This window comes from Aplysia californica, unplaced genomic scaffold (genome assembly GCF_000002075.1).
Source record: "Aplysia californica isolate F4 #8 unplaced genomic scaffold, AplCal3.0 scaffold00073, whole genome shotgun sequence".
NCBI classification, from domain to species: domain Eukaryota; kingdom Metazoa; phylum Mollusca; class Gastropoda; order Aplysiida; family Aplysiidae; genus Aplysia; species Aplysia californica.
The window spans coordinates 1,809,986-1,830,330 of record NW_004797343.1 but is presented as its reverse complement, the minus strand read 5'-3'; the positions used below and the strand labels follow the sequence as shown (position 1 = coordinate 1,830,330).

Below are 20,345 nucleotides of genomic sequence, written 5' to 3'. Positions count from 1 at the left end.
GAAATAGTAGATAGTAGAAAAAGGTTTGCAATAATTTCTTACATTTCTTCCTCCCATGTACTTCTGTGAGTTTTTGCCATAGTTGAAGTACTTGAAGGTTGGGTAGCCTGTGACATCATTGCTGGAACAAGATCCTGTCTGGCTGGTGCAGTCTACAGCAGCAAAGGCAACCTGGGGAAGGTGGTGATGGTAGTTGTGAGTGTGGTAGTAATGGTGGTGGCGGTGGTGATTCTAATGGTGGTGCTGGCACTGATGTTGAGGGTGATGGTGGTTGTGAGTGTAGTGGTGGTGAAAATGGTGATGGTGGTGGTAGTGACAGTGGTAGCGGGGATGATGGTTGTGGTTGTGGTGGTAGTTGTTGTGGTGGTTGTGGTTGCAGTGGTGGTGATGATGGTGGCGGTAGTGGTGGTAGCGGTGGTGATGGGGGTGGTGTTGATGGTGGGGGTAATGGTGGTTGTGAGTGTGGTTGTGGAGATGACGACGGCGATGGTGGTGGTTGCAGTTGTCGAGGTGGTGGATGCAATGGTGGTGGGAAAGGTGGAAGTGGCAGTGAATTTCAAAGATAATTTTTTTTAAATGTTCGGCTCATTTTTTCAAAAAAGTAATCAGTAGTACATTTCTATAGGAGACTTTATCTTTTTTAAATATTAAACAAAAGCAGATGGATTGAGTAATGTAGAAAACACTTCAGGATATGATGGACAAAAACAACCATTCTGTTTCATCCAAAACGACTAGAACAAAGAAATCTATAGACCAATCATGGAAGTATAAAATTCTTGATCTTAAACAACTGTATTCATATAAGTTGAATACTTTTTAGAAACTACACAAAGATGAATGACATCAAAGAAGAAAAGAAAGAAACTTAACATTTTGAGCTTATCCTCTAAAAAATCTATCAACTGAATTGCTATGCCGATCATAGGACAAGCAAATGTTAGTTTTAGTTCATTTTTTGTTTAGTTAGTAAGAGTTTTACAGCACTTGAAATACAAATAGATCTAGGTCATAAAAGTGCCAAAGATTAGAGATGTTACTAGAGAGTAACATACAAAGTAAAGAAGGAGGAGACATTTATTGAAGACAGATGTTCGATAGAAAAGAAGGAGTGAACCACACCAGAGCACCCGTCAGTCACACACAGCAAATGTTACCACCATTCTGATATTACTTTACGTAATACAGCTAATCAGAATTTTCAAAAAAGCGGATAAACAGGTGAGAGCAAGGAAGTCAAAAAGTTATGTAAAACACAATACCTTAGTATCTTCCTTGAATTTTTCCGCAGCTGACATGAATTCTGGTTTTGCTTTCTTGCAATGTCCACACCCTGAGAGATGACAAATGAAAGGCATTAGGTTTAGTAAGAGTTTACGGCACTTGCAACTTATGGGTCATGTAAGTGCTAAAGATTAGAGGTGTTACACGAAAAAGGAGGAGAGATAAGGACGATAGATGTTTGATTGGAAAGAAGGAGCAAACCACTCCAAATGGGTGACATTCTTGGTGAGACAATGCACACATTTGTCAGCTGACACATGTCAATGCACGACTGCAATTGCAAAGAGAGCAAGAAATGCACACATCAATCATTTCTTTGCTATGTGAAATTCTAAGACAACAACTTTTCTCTTCCACGATGGATGTCACCTTGGACAATTTAAACTGTATCTATATATCATACTGGGCTGCATCTTGGAATAGCGAGCTTGCGTAGTACTTAATACTGTAAAAGTGAGCATTTCTGACATTGGAATAGCAAGTCTTTTTTTTACCATAGTTCTTTATAAATCTTTGCTACAGGTAAAAGTAGCTGGTATTGTTCAGTATCGACGAGTATTTTAATTGAAGTATCAAACTTCTGTTTGATACTCACGGAAAATTCTTAAACATCTAGAACTTCGTAAAATTATTGTAAGCATACGTAGTAACATCTGTCACAAAGTACAGTTACATATGTCCCTTGTTTTGCTGCTGTCACTAATACGTGTCAAAACAAGGGTCTGGCTGGAAAAATGTAAACAACAAAATAGTATCCTGAACACCGCTTCTCGCAGCAGTTGAGACATTTTAAAAATACAAAGATCAATAACTATGAGAAACAACACACTGAGGGTGATTTTAAATCACCGTGGAGGTAGTGTCAGATCGCTTCGGTTTATGCTTCATTCTGGGCGACTTTGCTGTCACTGTCAAGAGCCATAGAGAAGTTTGTCACAAAGAAAGAGAGAAACGGAAGATTGGTTTAATTTAATTTAATTAATAGTGGAGGGTTTTACGGCGCTCGCAACTGCATGAGGTCATATGAGCGCCAAGGGGTGAGTGTCAACAGAGAAGTCTTTACAGGGAATCAGACTTAGACTGCTCACCTCTCTAGCTTCAACAGCACAAGATCTGCTTCGACTATCAAGGCACCCCAAAATAGCAGGTCACAAGAGAGTGACAAACATACAAAAGAAGTAGAGGAATATGACAATAGTAAGGATCAGGAAAGAAAAAGCAGCAGTTCCCTGTTGTAGATTAGGCACAGTTATGAGCGTGACATGAATCAGCCCATTTACAATTCTACTGTGCTTGAACGAGAAATGTCCCCCCTTTGGGAATGGCCTAAAGACACTACAGTCAGTGGCACTGCCTCGGGGGGTAGGAAGATTGGTGTCATGGTAGACGATGATTGATTCGAAAAAGACAGTCTATTAAATTTGCTGCACAGTAGGATGAAAATTATTTCTAACAAATGATCACAGATGGAACAATTTTTTTCATGAACCAAGCGAATATAATCACAGCGCAGTAAGAGAAGCAATAAAGCAATAGAAGCTTGGAGGGAAAAGCGTATCACACAGTCTCAAGCCTGTTGGACACAGAGAGGAAATATGAAGAGTAGGAAGTGATTACCCTAAAAAGAAAATAATCGTGTCTCTGCATAGGAGCTGTTGGCTATTCCAATGTTAGACAATCCATTGTTCGGTGTACAATAGAGATAAAATCGCTCGCTATTCCAGGGTCATCCAATCTTTCTGCTATAAAGGGGATTTTGGTTAGTTTTAGTAAGAATTATACAGCACTTGCAACACAAATACGTAACATAAGTGCTGAAGATTAGAGGTGTCGCTAGAGAGTAACAAAAAAAAAAGGGAAGTGAGATAAGAACAATAGATGTTAGATAGAAAAGAACGAGCAACCAAAATAAAGCACCCACCAACCACCCACGCCATAACATGATGCTGGATAAAAACTTACAAGGAGCATAGAACATGATCAGGCAGTGTTTCTTCTTCTTGAGAAAACCTTTGAAGGAATCATCGGTGAGGTGAACGACCTCACTCTCCACCTCTTCCCACTTGGGCTCTGGGGGTGGGGGAGGTGGGGGCTCCTTGGGACTGGAACATAATCAGAACAATAGTAATAATCGTCATCATCACCATAATAAAAACAATATAGTAACATAATCCTCATCATCATCATAATACAGTGGGTGTCGCATTCAACAAGAAGTCGGCTCCAACGAGGCAATCATAGACCCCCCATTTTTCCTCTATATCTCTTTGAAAATGTACGTCCGCTCCAACGAGGTTGCAAACTGACCGGAGTCGCTGTCAACGAGGTCGCGATAACCAAGTAAAAGCAATTAGCGGCCCCAAAAGCGAAGAATTTTTCTCCTTTCTAACCACCTCACGCGAAGCACAAGACCCATCCTCGATTCCTAACACACTGTATTGCTACATCTTATGTGCCTCCTAATATGGACTCCAAAGTCAGGAGCATGGGCGAGGGTTAGCCTACGGTAGGGATGGGAGGGGGTGGGTGGGAACGCGATGTGGGCTGTGTGAAACTGGATGAACTCTGGATGGGTAGGTCTAGATCGAGACCTTCATTTTTTTTTCAATTTTCTTTTCTTCCCTGATCAGAAAATCCAAGCTCCCGGCTTTACTTTATGTAGATCTAAGCCTAGATGTGAGAGGGTATGTTTCCATACGAGAAGGGTTTCGAAAAAAAAAAATTAATGCAAAAATGACGTTCAGAACGCAGCTCAAACATGCGCACTCTGATGCTGTTTGAGATTTTCTTCATCACAGGGAACAACTGTTTTAATTACTGGTATTGGTACATCAGGTAATGTAATAACTTGTCTACTCTCTTTTCTTTAGCCTTGGTCACGTTCAACGAGAGTTCGGATCCAACGAGGACAACAAGCCGGTACCGGCAACCTCGTTGAATGCGACACCCACGGTAACAATAAAAACAACAATAAATAGCATTCAGCACATATTCAACAGTAAGCTTTACAATCTATATTACGACCCCAAACAGATCCTCGAACACTCAGAAACATTTGCTCTGCTTTCCGGGAAGCATACAAAAATCATTGTGTTCGGAGACAGAAATGGCTTAGAAACAGTTTCTTTGTTTTTTAAAACTATTTTTCTTTTTATAATCCTGGTCTTCCCCTAGCACCTCTCAATTCAGGTTCTCCAAGTAAGTATCCTCCGGGTTTACCCCTCCTTGTTTGCCTTCTAGTTTTTCGGAGAAAGTAAGATGTTCATGGCCTTTCTGTCAATTCAAAGGTCCCAGAAACAGCATCTGTCTTGCCCTCACTGTTTTCATTAGTAAATGGCCCACATACGTTTAAATAAACCAATATATCTAACCAAATATACTTACTCTTTCATGAACTCAATAATCTTATCCTTGTCCCTCTCATTCACTTCAAAAGCATACTCTCCATCTCTGGGGAAAGTAATGATTAACAGAAAAAATAAATACAAATACTACAGCTCCTCCTGATATGATATTAGTAGGAAGAAAAGGAAGCTGTGTTACATTGCAGCGGCCATAAACAAAAAGCAACTGGCTGAGAATCCAAGCAAAAATGTTATAGCATAGATAGCAAAGATAAACCAAATCTCCCAAAATGTTTTTAAAAAATGTATATAAATATTCACAATTTGTTGTAAACTGCTATTCCCCACCCCCATTCCTGTATAGAGGTTATGAAAGCAGACATGAGGAGTGAGATATACAATATTCCAAAATTAAAAATTTAAAGAGTGTATTCAAGTTGTGAAAGCAGAATATTATTTACTTTCAAAGAACATTTTATAAGAAAAAAAATTATCCTGAATTAACACTTAATTCATCTCACTGAGGACCATCATCTCTTTACATTGGAAAGTTCACAACACTTGACCCGATTGCTGACATTCCAAGGGCTAGTGCTACTGACAAGTACTCTCAACCCTTTCACGTGAGAACTTGATTTGTTTTAGTAGAGGTTTTACGGCGCTCGCAACTGCGTAAGGTCATATGAGTGCCAGAAGATTAGAGGTGTCACAAGAGAGTAACATACATAAAAAAAAGAAGAATGGGAGAAAAGGACGAAACATGTTTGATAGGAAAGAAGGAGCAAACCACACCAGAGCACCCGCCAACTACCCACTCACGTAAAAACTAAATGACCTAGGAGTAACAGACTATGCGTAGAAAGTGCTCACAATTTCTCACTTGACAGCATACATCACACAAATTTTAGATGTTTTACACCCAAATCCATCTCCCCCCCCCCCCCCCCCACCCTCAACCTCCGCACAATTTGATCATTTAGGTGGAACTTTCCACATAAAAGTTCAATGTGCACTAGCTAGAGTCTTGTAAACCAGTAGAATATGTATATGTTTACAGTAATCCTGTTTAAGACGGCCACCCCTTGTTCAGGAGAAAAGTGGCTGTTTTAGACAGGTGGCCACCTTACACAGTGCCATTCTAATGTGTAAAAAATAGGCAATGGAGAAAATGGGAGGTGGCCGTTTGTACACGCAATTGTCTTATACAGGTGGCCGTTTGAACTGACAAGTGTGTTACACAGACAAGTGTGTTATACAGGCGGCCATTTGAACAGACAAGTGTGTTATACAGGCGGCCATTTGAACAGACAAGTGTGTTATACAGGCGGCCGTTAGAATAGGTTGATTCAACTGTACGATTGCCAACACATCACAAGTAAATTTCCCTCATTGTGTTGTTACAGAAAGATAAAAATAATTAACAGCATTTGTATACTAATAATACTAAACTGAGATATTTTAATAAATTCATATTATAGTTTGTGTCTCAAGAGCGAAAGGTACCAGTAATGCCATTAGACTCAGCTCTATGAGACCAGCACAGAGCACTGAAGGTTCTCATTTTCTAGAGACAGTGACGATATAGTACTGAAATATTCCAAAAACCTAAAGAAGCCCTTCCCCACCCCACCCCATCCCAAAAACTTTTTACAAAAATTCTGCATTACATCTCAGGGCTTGTACTTTCAGCAACTTGTCTACACTGCAACAGTACCAGCATCTAACATCTTTTACAACCAGATTTCCTTTTTTTTCTTCTTCAAATTCCCAACAAAATCAGTTTGCTTGTTTTAGTAGAGGTTTTACGGCACTCGCAACTGCATAAGGTCATATGAGTGCCAGAAGATTAGAGGTGTTACAAGAGAGTAACAAACATAAAAAAGAAGGAGGGGAGATACGGACGATAGATATTTGATAGGAAAGAAGAAGCAAACCACACCAGAGCACCGTACCCGTCAACCACCCACACAAAATCAGTACAAGAATCACATCTGCAGAGCAGGTAACAATTCTCAGAGCACTTACTTGAAGTATCTCACTGTTAGTTCGGCATGTCCATGAGAGAAAGGGATGGGGGTATGGAGAAAAACAGATATGCAAATGATTTATCTGCATACAAAGAAAATAGTGATTCACTCGTGCCGAAATTTAAAAAAAAAATCGAAATCAGAATGAGAGAAATAAGAAAACCAGGAGATTTTTTAAAAAGCAAATGCTCCCACAAAATTCATCCACCAAAGCAAAACCAGGGGCCATATTCATAATCTTTCTTTTTAACGCAGCAAGCTATTGACATTACTATCAGACAAAAAATCTAAAACCATTTATTACATATGGTGGGGGGTGGGGGTGAGGGGGGGGGAGAGTTCATTTTAGTACTAAAGACACCCTATCTGATTGTACAAAATATGAGCGGAGTTCCAATTTATTGTGCGTAAAGACCTGCATGTAGAGTGAGGCCAACTGCATTGAAGAGATGATGAATAAGGCCACATTTTAACAAATGTAATCATCATGTAAAAAAGCAATCAGAACTTTCAATAAAGAGTAAAATTCATTTTGAAACATAACTACATTCACAGGAACAGAAATGAAAGGAAATAATGTGCTTGGCTATATATTTGAATCTTTACCAACAAAATACATCCTCTAGAGAACGAGGAAGAAGAAAGACATCCTCTATTTCAGAAACAAGAAATGTAACAATTTCCTGGTTATTTTTTTTTGTCCCTCTTGTCATGCTTTGTATAGTAAAAGTTTTACACTATTTACAACACAATTAGGCCATATGAGTGCCAAAGATGAGAGGTGTTACTAGAGAGTATCATAAAAAGATAAGAAGGAGAAGAGATATTGACAATAGATATATGTTTGAAGGCAGGAAGAAGCGAACAACACCAGAGCGCCCATCAACTACACACTCTGCCTTCTCTTTTCATAGCAAACAGCAGCTTAAGCATAAGACAATGGGACTGAATAGTTTAACCTCTTTGTGATCTGTATGACATACGCCGCTCATCATTTTTTCTTACACGGCGAACAAGCCAAGAGGCTGCTGTGACATACAGCGTTTATCATGCATTGCGAAATGTGAGGCCATGATAAAGAACGGCATCTGTCATAGGTTGCATTCTGCATACTGCTTCTATTAGATGCATTTCGTAAAATTAATCGGGGATTCGCATTCAGGAATATTTTTTCCGTACAAAGAAATCTTTTCCGTTTGGATATAGTTAGTACTATTTAAAAACCAGGTCTAATTATAGGAAACTGACCACAAAATCTAGAAGTGACCTTGTGTCCCAAAGAGGTTAATGAATAATATACAACCCCTATAACAATGCATTTGTCTCTGTCCCGTATGAAATCACTGCCTGGGTGAAGTAAGAGAATCTTGAAATACTGAACAAAAATGAAAATAAATGTCTAGCTCACTAAAACACTCTTATAAAGGGATTAGTTCACTAACAAGAGCATAGCTGCCAACTTTTCAAAACAAAACAAAAAACTAGACTAATTCACAGAAGGTCAAGATGGTCTGCACTGGGCATGTAACCTCCTCCAAACCCGTTACACAATTTTCTGCATTCAATAAATACAAGCTATTTAAAGTAGAACTCCAAAAATAATGTCAGAAATGTTCGGTAAAGGTCTTTCTAATTGATTTAGGGGCTTTGTTCTCAATGTTAATCCCAAATCCAGTCTTGAAATGTCATAACTTATCTACAGCATCTGCAAGTACGTAAAGAGGAATACTAGAAAATGGAGAATACATATTTTCTGACACAAAAATGGATATCCGTACTCAGATCCTCAAAAATGTATTGATATGGTTTTTTTATGCACTGACTGGCAGCTATGCAAGAGAGCATTGACAACAAGCCAGAAAATTGCATCAAAACTATTATAAAAACAATCGCAGTTTGTTTGTTTTTTAAAGAAAGACAAAAGAATAATGCAAGCAATAAAAAAATTCTCAAAAAAAGTTGTCTTTTTTTCCAACTGACAATATCAAAGACTGCAAACTACAAGATAGCTTACTTCCCTAACCCTTTCTATACCATGAATGTTGCATTGCCTGGTACGTCAAGAAGTGAAAACAGTGCCCAAGATGAACCAGGCACGCCAGTATGGCACATAACAGGTAAAAACAAGCATCCTCACCAATCTCCGCCTCATTCATGCAGATAAAAATGTATTATTTCATTTCTCAGAAATAGTTTGGTCTTATTTCTTTTCCGAATTGTCTTTGCTTCCACTCTACATTATCAAAACAGGTCACTCTCAAAATAGTATCTAATACATAACAATATAGATATTCCCATGGGTGATAAAGAGGCCTCTTTTAGTTCTTGTCTTCAAGTGCAAAATCTGAAACCGACATCAGAGATTATGATTCGCTGCTTACTTCTGTTTGGATGCTCTCAAAACCCTATATCATCCAATCTTCTCTTCTCATCTATCTGCTCACATTTTTTTCAGAAATCTTTTCACAGTGTCTCAAGAATGAAGAGAACCATCTCGTAGTATATAATCTTTGATAACAAATAATTGTTGCTGTCGCGAGCAATCCACTTAAATTCAGATTTTGAGGAATTTTTATTTTTTTACACCTTCACTAATCTCTATATATAGATCTAAATCAATGATGCACTTTTCAACATCACCAAAATGAAGTAATGCAAGCAATAAAATATTTCTTTTTAAAAAAGTTGTCTTTTTTTTCCAACTGATAATATCATAGACCGCAAACTACAAGATAGCTTACAATTTTCTTGCTTTGTTTGACTCCTGATAGGAACTACACAAGAAAAACTATTTTTTTTGTCTCCTGTGTACAAATTACCCAAATGGACTAAAGAGGATTGCTTGTGACACCAGCGAAATGAAGTGACAAGGATAGTACAAAGCTCTCCTTGGAACAGAAACATTAGTACACGTCAGTATTTGTCCCAAGTCTTACCTGTGGGGAAACCCTTCACTCCGTTATCTTGAGCAATCTTCTTCTCTTTGGTGGCGTCAACAGCTGCTAAAATTCCTGTGATCTAAAAGGGAAGAGTTTTAAGCTTTTAGTAAGAGTTGTTTGTTTTTGTAAGTGTTTTACGGCACTTGCAACACAATAAGGTCATATAAGTGCCGAAGATTGAAGGCATTACATGGGAGTGACAAGCACAAAAAAAACAAAAAAAAACAGAGGAGAGTTTAAGGATGATAGATATTTGATAGGAAAAGAAGGAGCAAATCACACCAGAGCACCCACCAACCACCCACTTAGTAAGAGTTTTATGGCACTTGCAACACAAATAGGTCACGTGCCAAAGGCTAGAGATTTTTTAAAATAGTTTTATTAGAGGTTTTACGACGCTCGCAACTGCATAAGGTCATATGAACGCCAGAAGATTAAAGGTGTTACAAGAGAGTAACAAACAAAAAAGAAGAAGGGGAGATCAGGACGATAGATGTTTGATAGGAAAGAAGGATCAAACCACACCAGAGCACCCGCCAACCACCTACAAAGGTTAGAGATGTTACTAGAGAGTAACGCACAAAGAAGAGAAAAGGGAGAGATGAGGACCACAGATTTTTAATAGGAAAGAAGGAGCAAACCACATCTGAGTGCCCACCAACTACCCACGAAACTCTGGGCCACTTCTTTATCTGTGTGATTTAAGAATAGCACATCAACATAACAATGGTGATTTAGTGCGGGGAAAACAAGAAAAACAATCAGAAACAAAAGAGGAAAAGAAATAAAGTAGGAAGGACCTATCAGTGGCACACTCCAACCACCTACCAACAATTAAAGTAAACCCCCCCCCCCAAAAAAACCCAAAAAACAAAAAAAACTTTTACAGCACTAGCCTCACAATTACGTCATATAAGGGCCAAAGATTAGAGGTGTTACAAGAGAATTTTGTTTTAAACCCCCGCAAAAAAGGAGGAGAGATAAGGACTACAGATGTTTGATAGGAAAGAAGGAGCAAACCACACCAGAGCACCCACGAACCACCCACAAAAACAACATCGTAAACAACAACCCCCATCACCAGCTATACTCACCCCCTCATCTTTGAGTTGCTGAGCCGCCTCTGTATAACCAGGCTTCATTTTCTTGCAGTGACCACACCCTGCAAACAAACACAACAACACGATAGTACGAATTTTTATGACCCAATTCACACATTTTGAAAGTGAATTTGAAGCTTCTATTTCCGTTACCCTGATAGATCTTAGGAGTAGTTGACGACTGGTCTTCAACCTGATTTCAGGCTTAAATCTACTTTTGATAGACAAAAATGTCCGCAGAAATGATTTGAAGGAACTGGGTCCAGCGCAAGACTGACTCTTGTTAGCTGTTTTGTGTTACAGCAGCAAGATAGACATTTGGCAAATATATATACGTAGGCTAAATAAATATGTCGATACAAGGTCTAGACACTGTTGTGCTACTGTCACAGCTGAAGGCTTGGGCTTCCACTTCCCACAGCCTTTACAAGTTCACATATAAAAATTGTGTACAAGGTTTTTTTCGCTCACTACTTGAATTTGCGACTTAAAGAAATGCGCAAATTCAATTCCTTAGCTAAACGATAAAAGGGGTGCTAATGCACTAAAAGATATTTTCACAAACTCACATGGTGCATAGAACATGACTAGAACAGACGGATTCTGCTTGACAAACTCTTCAAAAGAGCTGTCGGTGAGATGGACCACCTCACTCTTCTCATCTGCCCACTCCGCTTCTTTTTCCGGTTCTTTGGGAGGCTGGGGACTGTAAACAAAGACAATCTGATAGTTTTAGTTAGAGTTTTACGGCACTTGCAAAACAATACGGTCATATAAGTGCTGAAGAATAGATGAGTTCCATGAGAGTAACATATACAAAAAAGAAGGAGGAGAGATAAGGACGATAGATGTCCGACAGGAAAGAAGGAGTAAACCACCCCAGAGCACCAACCAAATACCCACAAAGATAATCTGAGTTAATGTATACAAAAACACATAATACATAATAACTTGCTCTAACGGCCACTTGTTAGTTTTGTTTGAGCGAAGAGAAGCACATTGACACAATGATGGTCATTTAGTTCGGGAAAAAGTAAGACAGACAGGAGGGGGCAGGGGTATTATTCTTTACTTTTATGTCTTCAACTGCAGGTCACCTTCCATCATCTACCAGGAGGTCCACTCGTAAAAATAATTAATAACAGGCAACATACAAACATTGCAAAAGATGAACAGAACAACAAAAACGGTAACACAATAATTTTACTTACTCTTTCATCCACGAAACAATTCCGGCCTTATTGTTCTCACCGCCATACTTGTACTTCACCTTGCCTTTTCTGAAACAGATTATCGTTTATTTGTATGTAGGACAAGTAGAGAATAGTGAGAAAGAAATAAAACGAACGTCTGCGCTCAGTTTGAGATTCCTAGAAACGTATAAGCTCAACCTGAAGAGAATACACAGACGAACGCTTGTTTAATTTGATCCTAACAATAATGATGATTGGCAATGACACAAAAAAAATTGTCCATTCCACTACAAGTAATGCATATTTATCGTGTATCACAGTTAGGTTCAGTCTTAGTAACAGCAGTTTTACAGCAATTGCAAAACAAACAGATTATATAATTGCTGAAGATTAGAGGTATTTCTAACAAAGAAAAGAAGGAGAGATTAGGACTTTACACATTAATTGATACGAAAGAAGGAACAAACCACACCAGAGCACCTGCCAACCACCTACTATACCATAGCTCGGTGAATATTTCACAAACATAGACGCCAGAACACTCTCTCATTTCTCTTTCTATCTCCCAGTCTTTTCAACGCACCTTTATTTCTCGATTCTTCTCCATTTCTAGTCACTCATACATTGCCTACTAACTTCTGTATACCACATCAAAGCATTTATAAAAACAAGATTGCTAACTTTCTCGCCTTTCTGTACACATAAAATGGGAAAAAAAGTAGGGAGAACAGAGAAAGAAAGAAAAAAAGAAAAAAAGGAAGAAAGAGAAAAAGAACCAACAAACAAACAAAGCAATTCTCATTCCAATGCCCATCAAGTGAGAAAAATAACAATAAAACAAAAACAGAAGATGGAAACAGGAACAGAAATAAAAACAAGATGGACTGAAAGAAAGAAAAAAAGACAGAAAGACAGAAAAAAAAAGAAAGAAAAAACATTTTTAGGAGTTCAAACAAATGAAAACATAAAATAACGGAAGAAAGAAAAAAGGAAAACAAACAAAGCTTGGGAGCTCAAACAAAACAAAACATTCCAAGAGTTACACAGACCCTGTTTTGTTTGTTTTTTTAAGTAGAGGTTTTACGGCGCTCGCAACTGCATAAGGTCATATGAGCGCCAGAAGGTTAGAGATGCTACAAGAGAGTAACAAACATAAAAAAGAAGAATGGGAGATAAGGACGATAGATGTTTGTTCGGAAAGAAGGAGCAAACCACAACAGAGACCCCGCCAACCGCCCACACAGACCCTGTGTACGACTTACTCAAAATAAATAAGTGTTGGGAAGCCAGTGATGTTGTACTGCATCCGTAAGGACATCATTGGTGGCTTATCCACATCTACACCTACCAGTGTCTGAAACAGTTTTAAGGCCAGTTTTAGGGCAAATTTTATGACATTTGCAACACAATTAGGTCAAATAAGTATTTAAAAAAGATAAGATGTGTTACTAGAGTTAGGGAGAAGTAGCAAACATGAACCCAATGAACCCTGACCTCCTGAGCCCAAAATAACCCTGTCCCCTGACTTTCTAAGTAAAAAATGCCTACATGGCGACAAACAAGTTTATTCAAACCAACTGCCTCTTCTTGGAGCTGCTTGACTACTACAAGAGTTACCATGAATCTACAACTCTTTTTGACGTCATTTCCCCCCCTTCTTATCCATGTACGGATTACTGTTCTATGGTAGACTATAACACACAGATAAATCGGTGCTTCGGGGCAGGGGCAAACAACTTGCACACCGATATATCGGTGTCACAGGTTCATTGGGTTAAGGAGTAAGTCATAGAAATGCTTCAACTTTACAAAGCTTTTGCCCATTCAGTACATCCAGTTGAATCTCATTTAACCTCTTCACTACCACGCCCGTAGAATTTACGGGCCTGAACTGTGTAGCGCTGTGCCTAAGGGCCGTAGCATTTACGAGACTGTGACAGAGGTTGTTTTAATACCAATTATAAGGGAAGTTACGGTTAAAATCTTGTAATTATTATTCGGGTGCCTTCCCTTTATCATAACTTTATGTTCACCAACATTTTCCCCGCATTTGAAAGCGTCAGGTTCAGATTTTAGCTCAAAGAGAAGATTAGATCTAGATCTAGATCCAACACATCGACAGCACGAAAATGACTTCTTGGCAGTAAATACAGATGGGCTTACATGAATATATATGGATTGTACGAGGGTTGTACAAGGCAGGAAAAGCCTCTTTACCTGCAGACACTCACACAACATGCATTCCCCTTTTTGGGGGGTCTCACTTTGTCATTACTCAAATGTGTGTTGTTTTATGTTTTTTGGTGGCGTTTTGGCATCATGTTACCAACTCCAACTTTTCTCCATCTATCTCTCAATGAAATCCCCCTAAAATTATACCAATAGAAACGTGGTTCAATGTAAATTGTACATGAAGAAATTCATGAGGAAATATTCATAAATAAAAAAGTTATGGGAGGAAGAGTGGGGTCACCCCTGAGCTGTCTGGTTCTTGGGATTTCCCCTGGCACAGGGGCCTATTTACCTGCGGCATTGAAGGGGTTAATGACCACCTACCCAGATAATCACCAATACAAATAACCACATCTCATTTCACTCCTTACATTTATTTTATATTTATAACAGCACTGTCTAACATGACCACTTCTTTTTCCACAATGGGTGGCACTCTTGGACAATTTCAACTGTATTTTTAACAGACAATAGCAAGATTTGCCCCATGACACATTAACACTTTTCACCTACGCAGCGCACAGAGTGCGCAACACATATCCCCACGGACCAGGATACAATTGCGGTACATGCTATATCCCACCGTCGCCAATCGGCGTCTGGTGGGGGCATAGTGTTAATGATCTTTAATCAATTACCCCCCCCCCCCCCCCCCAAATAAAATCTTAATCGACCATAGTTTTACCCAGAAGTTTTGACGGGGCTGACACTGAACACAAGATATTTCCTTGTTGCCAAAAGAACTAGCAATCACGCAGAGACCCTCAGCCATACTTACATATTTATTTTTTAACTCTGTAGCAGCACCTGAATAATCTGGCTTTAACCTCTTGCAAAAGCCACACCCTGAAAATATAAAACAAGCATTGAAAATGGGTTTTAGTTTAGTTAGTTTTAGTCAGTTTTATGATACTTTTAACACAATTAGGCCATATACAAGTGTCAAAGATTAGAGGTGTTACTGGAGATTAATATACACAGATATAATAATGATGATAATAATAATGATTATTATTATATTAATAACGATAATAATAATAATAATAATAATAATAATAATAATAATAATAATAATAACAACAAAACAACAACATAATAAAATAACAGCATTTTCTAAAACAAATCTTAAAGAACAATATCAGGAATAAAGTTTCAAACTCTAATGTCAATACTCACAAGGTGCATAAAACATGACTAAAATAGGGTTTTTCGTCTTCTTCAGTAACTTGTTAAAACCCTGAAAAAGAACAGAAAAGTTTAGTTTTAGTAAGAGTTTCAACGCACTTGCAACACAAATAGGTTGTATAAATGCCGAAGATTAGAGGGGTTACTATAGGAGAGTAACATATCAAGAAAACGAGATGGTCAAATAAGGACAATAGATTTTTTTATAGGAAAGAAGGAGCAAACTACACAAGAGCACCTGCTAACCACCCACCAAAGATTTTTAAACTGGCCCTCTCACCAAAAAAAATTAAAAAATCATAACTTTCCATTCCTGACCCAGCAGTCACTATTAATAAGATAGCCTTCCAAAGGTCAAAGAGATTTTTAGATGGATCTAGGGGTTTTTAGGAGCGTCACATGATCAAACATCTCACCTCCTCTGTGTGTGTGTGTGTGTGTGTGTGTATGTGAGTTTGTGTGTGTGTGTGTGTGTGTGTGAGTGTGAGTGTGAGTGTGTGTGTGTGTGTGAGTGTGTGTGTGTGTGTGTGTGTGTGTGTGTGTGTGTGTGTGTGTGTGTGTGTGTGTGTGTGTGTGACAGTAGGGGGGGGGGCATATACACATGATCAAACATCTCACCTCCTCTGAAGATATGTGGACAACATCATTGGCTGTAGGATCTTCCTCCCAGGGTAAATCCCCAGTCGGATCTAATAAGAAATTGACCATAGACTGAGGACAGAAAAAAAACCACACACATGCATGTGAACATCATTCCTGTACCTTTGCATCAAATAAGTTTTATACTCCTTTCAACGCTATTAGGTCATTCAAGAGGTAGAACTTTGGGAGTCTTGAAAACACAGGGCATTCAGCAGCAAACTGGACCTTAGCCAGATTAAAGTAGAGAACAGTCCTAGATCAAGTCAGTAGAATCAACAAAAACACGAAGCAAACGTTACCCACCAGGCCTTAGATTGTACTCCAAATGGAAAGAGAAATAAAGGAAGACCTAAAAGTGCTTAGGGTACTTCAGATTCAAACCTAAAAAATATGGCATACAGCTGGAGAGAGGTGGAGAATATAGCGCAGGACAGAAGTACATGGTAAAGTTCTTGTTAGTGGCCTTTAATCTAGAACACCGTGAAAAAAGCTGCTGCTGCTGCTGTTGCTGCTACTGCTGCTGCTGACGATAATGATGATGATAATGATGATGATAATGATGATCAAATGTGGAGACCTTGGAGAAAAGTCAGCAATCTGATTGACCAATGAAAATGTCCAATCAAGGGCTTTAAAACATTTGAAATTTAAGTCTATCCCTTCATTCGCTCTCTTCTCCCCTCTCCCCTTCACAAACTACTGGATCTCCTACTACAACTTCTTCCTCCTGTCCTAACCACAGACAATACTCTGTCCTGTACTGCAGCCAAGAACAAAAGAACAAATGTCGAAGACCACCACCTTTTCTAACATGTTATGGTGCCAACGGCCTACTACAGGATTAACAACGCCTCTACTCACCCCCCCCCCCTCCAAAAAAAAATGTAATTATAATTTTAAATTTCAATCCCATGTGTTATGTGGCAGGAAATTAACATTCAGACCATTGGTCAAAAACTAAAAGCGTAAAAGAAAATTTCCCACTTCCAGACCACAGTTTTGCACAGAACGGACAAACACAAGCAGTTCTGAATATATTTTAGTTTCATAAGAGTTTTACGGCACTTGCAACACAATAAGGTCATATAAGTGCCGAAGATTAGAGGTGTTACAAGAGAGTAACCAACACAAAAAAGAAGGAGGGGAGATAAGGACGATAGATGTTTGATAGGAAAGAAGAAGCAAACAACACCAGAGCACCTGCCAACCACCCACTCTGAATATATCTACAGCCCAACCACCTATAATGATGGAGAAAAGTGGTCATCTTGGACAGGTGGTCCACTTGGACAGTGTCATTATAATTATAATACAGAAGAAAAAAAAAGTGAGGGTGGAAGTATGAAGTGGTCGTTTGTACAGGTGGTTGTCTTGGACAGGTGGTTGTTAAAGCAGTTTCAGTTGTATTATGATTTTTCCTTGAATCAGTTACTTACTTTGACGGCAAGTTTTCGGTCATACTCTTTGTTAAATTCACCATCCCTGGGGAGACGAAAATACAAGAGAACAATAAACCACAACACACATGTGCACACAGAAAACAGACATAGAAGTTTGTTGATGGGGACGTAAAAACACCTACATTTAAAAAGTTCTTTAAAAACCAAAAACCAAAAAAATAAATCAAACAAGAAAGTCTTGAATTATTACCCACGTGTTAGAAATGTCAGATTTACCCCCCCTAAGAGTGGTACATTCTGGACAAGTTAAACAAAGTCAACAAAATGTAATACTGGGGTAAAAGTAAAGTATAGCCCCATCCCCACCACCCATTTTGTACTGCTTGACTTAGCAGTAAGAGTGGAGTTGCAGGAAAAGAAAATGGCATGCCATGATCGTCAAGACATGCAAAATGGGTAATCATACTTTACTTCTACTTACTGGATGAATCATAAAAAAGGAAACATATGGGGTTTAGAATAAGACCTTGAACAAAACATTAATTGATACTGCAAGCTGAGATATCGGTGGGTTTTTTTTTGGGGGGGGGGGGTGTCAATGTAAGCTTAAAAGCCCCCATTGGCACGTAAATAGGACCTTATATTATCTTTTTTTAAATTCCCAGAGAAATATTGGATTTGACATTTGACAAACATCAGGTGAACACATAAAAGTAACATTACACTTTTTAAAATCTAATCACTCACTTGTAATGTCGTAAATCATACGCTGTCGGTGAAAATTTCAACTTCTTGCAGAATTTTTTATCTTCTCTGGGGATCAGAGAAAAGGAAAAACAATGTCATGCTTCTTTGGAATTCATTCACTTCTTCTTTGATGAAAACAGCCAACTTCAAAACACAATATAGACAACAGTTCTAAAGAATTGAAAATATTTCAGCCCACTTAAGACTGAGATACTAACAATAAAAACTTCCCTACCCAAGGAACAAGCAAGTGTCTCCTGCCTTCATGCTGCCACATTCCGATTTTAAAGGATTTTTTTATATACTGAAAAGAGTGTTTTCAGTAATAGTAGAAATTAATTTTGAATTTTGCTCAGGTGGCAGCTGAGGCTTTTTATTTTCGATTCTAAGACCACCAAGGAATCTTTAATGTACACAACTTGCCCACTGGACCTCTAAGATTTTTTACCCTCATCCAAGAAGGCTGGGTGTTACATCACATTTATCCAAAGATCAGAAGAAAGACAGCAGTAAGAGGGAGCCAAGAGTAACAGAGGAAGGAATCAGTAGTGAGGAAGAGAGGAGCAGAGAGTAGACAGGGGGTGAGGAGATAGAAGAGATGAAAGCAGATGACTAGACTAGACTAGAGAACAGGAAGGGACAAAGGAGAAAATTTATAGAGTAGAAAATATTTTCAGCACTGTCAGAGGTATCGTTTCACAGATCTTTTAACTGGTAAGCAAACTTCGCACCTCTCGACCACAAGAGCCCCATTTAAAGTGGAGTTAAATACAAATTATACTAATAAAAAAGCCAAACAGATACATAAAGAGAAGTTCCTTACCCGCAGTTGACGTAAGCCAGAGTGGCCTTGCCCTTCATCTCTTGGGCAACTTCGTCAAACAGCTTCATCACTTTGGCTGTGGCCTTTTCTGAAAGAGAAAGCACAAGAATAATCTACTACGAGATAAAAACACTGCCGTCTGTCTATTGTATGTTAACACAATTCATTATACATTATCATCTTTGCTGCATGCATTATATCTATGTGACAGCACTTTGATGCGACACGTCGGTGCTGTACTATCGGCAAATATTTGCACTTCCTACAGACGCGAGAAGCCATGAGATCGACCCTGAGATTACACATTCCAAGGAAAGGGAGAAACGAGGTGGCAACAGAGGGACCATTGAACATAGTTCCAGGAGCACAAAGCAAGGCTACGGTACTGTAATTTTTTTTATAGTAGAGGTTTTACGGCGCTTGCAACTGCATATAAGGTCATATGAGCGTCAACGTACTGTCATTTAATACAAGAGAAGTATTCAAAATGATGCAGCTATAATAATATTTTCACAGTCATTCCTATGTAATTCCTTTTCAGCTCTTTTCTCAAACAGTCTTCTGATACATCAGCATCTACACTCCAGACGTCAAACTCAAGGCCTGCGGGCCACATCCAGCCCCAGGAACAGCTCTATCCAGCTTGAGAGAGAATTTTAGGAAGTCCGTCTCAAGAATCTCCATAACATAAAACCTAAATCCAAACATAAACGAACTTAATGCCAAGAAAAGATATTACTCATCCATCTCTGACAAATAAGCAAAAGAATGATAACTAATAATTAATACATATGACATAGATAACCCATATTCAGTTAACAGTTACAAAGCGCCTCTTCCTGAACCTTTATTTCCCTGGTTACTTCCCTTGAACCGCAAAGCAACAAGATGAACATAAGAACAACAGACATTTTCCAGTCAGACGACACATAATATTGAGCTATATACCAAAGTCAAATTGTTACACTTGGAGAACTACAAGACAACATCATCAGGTTGACTGCTTCGTGAAAGACTGTCGTACACCATTTTGAAAAGTGACAGTCTTACACTGAGCTGTAGAGATGTCATAGAAGGTGATTTACCTACCTGACTCAGCACAAATGACCAACAGATTCGTTTTGGTTCGGAGAAGCTTTTTGAACTCCTTGAAGTCCTCAACACGAATGATGAGAGACTTATGGTTTTTCTTGTTTTGTGCATGGCTGTAGTATGGGACCATCAACTGTCGGACAAAACAAACACAAATGAATTTGATTATAAAAGCCAGCCCAGTACTAATGGATATAGTCTATAGTCAAACTTGTCCAAGACAAACACCCATTATCAAAGACAAAAGTGGTCATCTCAGACACTCTTGGACAGTGTCATAATAAACAAAAAAAAGTCTTCCCCCAAAAAAGAGAGACTACGACTGATCGGGTGGGGT

At 38.7% G+C, this 20,345-nt stretch overlaps 1 protein-coding gene across 1 annotated transcript in view; it reads right to left on the bottom strand.

The window, feature by feature from the left end:
• The window catches only part of LOC101863732 (protein disulfide-isomerase A5), a 49,522-nt gene that overhangs the window by 27,342 nt on the left and 1,835 nt on the right, over positions 1–20,345 (bottom strand). Inside the window, exons 2-18 of the mRNA XM_005093992.3 lie at positions 20,006–20,141; positions 18,917–19,004; positions 18,094–18,159; positions 17,383–17,428; positions 15,923–16,015; positions 15,296–15,356; positions 14,898–14,965; positions 13,150–13,241; positions 11,906–11,974; positions 11,264–11,400; positions 10,689–10,756; positions 9,592–9,673; positions 6,654–6,666; positions 4,669–4,734; positions 3,247–3,386; positions 1,263–1,333; positions 43–171 (exon numbers count right to left, since the gene is read on the bottom strand). Coding sequence (XP_005094049.1) covers positions 43–171; positions 1,263–1,333; positions 3,247–3,386; positions 4,669–4,734; positions 6,654–6,666; positions 9,592–9,673; positions 10,689–10,756; positions 11,264–11,400; positions 11,906–11,974; positions 13,150–13,241; positions 14,898–14,965; positions 15,296–15,356; positions 15,923–16,015; positions 17,383–17,428; positions 18,094–18,159; positions 18,917–19,004; positions 20,006–20,141 — 1,425 coding nt within the window. The remainder of the gene's footprint in view (positions 1–42; positions 172–1,262; positions 1,334–3,246; positions 3,387–4,668; positions 4,735–6,653; positions 6,667–9,591; positions 9,674–10,688; positions 10,757–11,263; positions 11,401–11,905; positions 11,975–13,149; positions 13,242–14,897; positions 14,966–15,295; positions 15,357–15,922; positions 16,016–17,382; positions 17,429–18,093; positions 18,160–18,916; positions 19,005–20,005; positions 20,142–20,345) is intronic.